The sequence below is a fragment of the Belonocnema kinseyi genome, chromosome 3 (assembly GCF_010883055.1).
Source record: "Belonocnema kinseyi isolate 2016_QV_RU_SX_M_011 chromosome 3, B_treatae_v1, whole genome shotgun sequence".
NCBI lineage: Eukaryota > Metazoa > Arthropoda > Insecta > Hymenoptera > Cynipidae > Belonocnema > Belonocnema kinseyi.
The window spans coordinates 141,749,295-141,753,462 of NC_046659.1; the positions used below are offsets into that span (position 1 = coordinate 141,749,295).

At 30.3% G+C, this 4,168-nt stretch overlaps 1 protein-coding gene across 2 annotated transcripts in view; it reads right to left on the bottom strand.

The window, feature by feature from the left end:
* LOC117170152 (calcium uptake protein 3, mitochondrial) overlaps window positions 1-1,487 on the bottom strand; it is a 397,111-nt gene extending 395,624 nt beyond the window's left edge. For both annotated transcript variants that reach the window (XM_033356713.1, XM_033356712.1), the window contains exon 1: window positions 1,255-1,487. In XM_033356713.1, coding sequence (XP_033212604.1) covers window positions 1,255-1,464 — 210 coding nt within the window. In that variant the 5' untranslated portion in view covers window positions 1,465-1,487. The remainder of the gene's footprint in view (window positions 1-1,254) is intronic.
* Between the last annotated feature and the right edge of the window lie 2,681 nt (window positions 1,488-4,168).

Below are 4,168 nucleotides of genomic sequence, written 5' to 3' on the forward strand. Positions count from 1 at the left end.
GGACTGCACCAGGCCCTTTTCAGGATCAGTCCCTGGTTGCCCTGTTTCCATTTCATGTTTTGAATTCATTACAATTATGGAAATAAGTGGCAACGTTGTACTAATCAGAAGTGACCTCTGACCTTGACCAAGGGTCACAGCATTAGTCAGGTAACTATAAATCAGTGAGACATTGGGACTGACCACGAAATCGGATCAAACTGTATGAGGCATCCTAAGGACCCAAGAGACCAAGCAGTTCACTGCAATAATAGGCAAACTTTTTTCTCACTTTGGAGGTAAGGGCCCGATTAACCCAAGAATTTTTCTGACGTGCCGGCCTTTGAGCTACAATGCTAAATTTCTCCTAAAGTGAATTAGCTTTCCTAATTGACTTTTAATCTTTCAAGACGTTTTTAAGATTCTTTTCGATTGCAAAAATTCGCAGTTTTTAAATTTCAAAGTTTCAAAATGTTAATTGGGAAATTTAGGAATTTTTTGTTGTGAATTTTAATCGCCGTTACTGGAAACGCTTAACACAGGAAGGGTACGTGGCGGGTGGGATCTTCTTGGTGGTATCAAGTACTGCCTCGAGATTTGTACTCGACTGTTATTTGAGGTATCTCAAATAATATTATCACAATATAATAGATATAATACTGACATATTATATAATGTTAAACAATAATTGCAAAATGAAACACTATAAATATATAATTATAATTGTTTAAACAATCGAAAAGGAGTTTAAAATTAATTGGAAACTTGTAACTTATCGAACAAAAATAATAATTATCAGAAGATTTAAAAAAACAGTCTTTATCATGAATTTGATATAAAATTGCTATTTTGTATTTTTAGGGCATTTTCCGGTCACAATAGATAGGAGTTCCGAGGGTTAAATTTATATCTTATTGGGTGGAAATTATTTTTTAGACATTCCTTAATAGATAACTAAACTTTAATTTACAATGTCAATGAAATGTACTTCTTAATTCCATTTTTTTGAAAACCCAAATATTTTTCAAAACCTCGCCTTAGTTTTAAAAGCGCGATGCGCTAAATAATTTGACGTTCTTGTAAATAAGATTTTTATTTTAAAAACAAACTTTAAAAAATTAATTGCAGAACAAAAAAAAATTATCGACCCAAATGCCAATTACAAATTTTTCTACTTGGGCCAATTAAAAAAGGGTATTTTTTGAAAATCCGGGAAAGTTGACCTCACTAAATTTGACGTTCACTTCTGAATGCCGCTGTACAATGTAAGCTTACCTTTCGCGACTTGAGAGCGTAGACTGTGGCGCCTAGTCGATAATTGTGTGTGAAAATAAAAGCGATCGAACCGGTGACAAACCATCTGATACTTGTTTTGAATTTTCCTGTGGCACTCTCACTTGTAAAAACTTTGTGGGATCGCGCGACATTGCGAAAAGCTCGCGAAAAAAGAGAGAGTCTTCTAACTAAACTTGCGAGGGTCGCCATATTTGTTCGTGACGTCCTGGCGGTTAACCTGCGCAAGCCCAATCCCAAACAACGTTTGCCGATGAGGCAACTAACTTCTTCGATTATAAATAGTCCAGGAAAGTGTTTAAATACGTTTCGCGGCCAAATGTCATTCGTAATATAGCCGGAAGATCGGAAGAAAATATCTGACAGATCGATGTCCGAGATTTTTACATTCTCAACGCAATGAGAAGATATTGTTTTTGTCTTTAAACTGACTATCTTGGGTTGCTTTAAATTTTCACGTTTCGAGATCCCCTGAATCAGGAAAAAAAACCGGTTTTACGATTGTGGCTGTCTGTCTGTCGCTGTCATCGCCGCTGTCATTGTCGTTTCTGTCACTGTCGTTGTCGACTGTAGACTGGATAACTTTTGGAAGACTAATCGGATTAAGTTGAAATTTGGCACATTTTTTGAAAATTCAAATTTTGATAGCACAAAAAATAATGGAAAATATTTTGTAAAAACATTTTGTAGTTAATCTATGCAAGATGCAAAAAAATTAATCAAAAAAGATTGAGTACCCTAAGAAGATCTATAAAATTTGTTGTTTGTCACTTTTTTATGAGACACGTAGTTTTTGTTTTATCTGTAAAAAACGACATTGAAAATAAAAAACTTATATTTTGCACAAACAACACAAGCTTCGAAAAAAATTTGAAGACAAAAGTTGTTAATTTAAAAAGAGACACAAATTTGTTGTTAATCATTTTTTTTATCGGAAACGAGGTTTTTGTATTCCTCGCAATAAACAAAATTTTAATTTTTGGACAAACGACATAAGATTACAATAAATATTGAGATAAAAGTTGTTCAATTAAAAAATAGCTAAAAAAATTGTTATAATTCATTTTTTGATACAAAGCGAAGTTTTTTGTTTTATTCGTAAAAAGCATCGATAAAAATAAAAAATTTACATTTTTAGACAAACGATACAAGCTTCAAAAAAAAAATAGAAAACAAAAGTTGTTCAATTAAATAAGAGATACAAATTAATTATTAATTATTTTTCGATCTGATGCATTGTTTTTTTTATTCGTCAAAGACACCCTTAAAAATGAAAAATTAATTAATTTTTTGGACAAACCGTTTCAAACCGTTACCCGTCATATTGGATTATTTAATGAGGCTAGTATCTATTTTCGTTTTTATTTTTTTCTCTGTCTCTATCGTTAGAAAAAACTAGAAAAAAATGCACAAAACTTTTCGAAATCATTCTCAACGTGCATGATTTTATTCGAAAATATTTTGGCTAATAATAGTGACTTAAAGGGCTATTCTCGTGAATTTTTTCGATTTGCAAGTTTGGGAATTCTTAGTGAAAAAGATTAAAAATAGAATTTTTAACATTAGGGTGGTCCAAATTTATACCCGTAAAAATTCAACTCTCGATTTTTGGTGATACTCCCCCCCCCCAACTATTTTGTTTTCGGAAAAATAAATAGCGTTTTTTTTTTAAATTTATGCATCGTCAACTCTTAAGGAGTATTTAAGGAATAATTTCCACCCAACATCTTTTAATATTGACACGCTCAATCCCCTTTTAATGTACCCGAAAAACATCCCAAAAATGCAAAATAGCAGTTTTCAATCAAATTCATGCTAAATAGGGTATATTGTGGAATTTTTAGCACACGAATTATTTTTAATCGATAAGTGACGAATTTCTCAGTATTTTTCAAATTATTTTAAATTGTTTAAACAATTATACAGTATAGATATAGATAAATTTTAGAAATTTTATGAATCTTAAGTGTTGAAGTACTTGTTAAACATATTTAGTAATTATTTAAACAATTTTTAATTGGTTTAAACATGTTTTCTCCCTATCAAGTTGTAAAAAGTTATTATTTTCTGGATATAATGACACAGATAAGAGCGTTGAGATTATTAGATGTTCAAACAATTTCGAAATATCTGAAGCAAAAAATATTATCCTTGACATTTGTTAATCGTATCATTAATTACATAAAAGAATAAAATTTATAGATTTACAGATCTTGCTTTACAGGGAAAAAAATTGTTTAAATAATTGAAAACTGTTTAAATAATCATGAAATATCCTTTAAAAATACATTGCTCTCAACATTCTTTAATGTTATAATTATTTCCAGAAAAAAAACTTTTTTTAGTTTGAGGGAGAAAAATTATTTTAAAAAATTATCATTCATCCACTTTGTATAAGAAATACCAAATGATAACCACTTTTTACGACTTTCACGAGAATTTTCCGGGCACAATAAAAGAGGATCAAGGGTGTCAAAATTTAAGGTTTTTTGGTCAAAATTATCCCTTAAATATTCCTTAAGAGGTGACTTTAATTATTTACAAAAAGTTGGTAACAAGTACTCTTTTTCATTTTTTTAAAAATCGAGCTTTTTCCGTTTAAAACCCCATGTTAATTTCAAAAGCCACACTTTCCCACAGTCTTTTAAAATGAAAGATCAAAGAATCGACAACAGTGATTTGTGATTGTGAATTCTCTTTTGTTAAAGCTCTTTTGGCTTTAACGAACACATTCTCAACACGCATCTCGTGCTTCGCATTAGATTTTGTCCAAAATGCACTCTTTTTTATATTTCGAAACCCTAAAATGTCTATAATTTTAATAAATTTATATTAGTTCTAATTATAATATTCATTAGTATTGAAACATACGTATTTTCTTTATCTTATTTGCATA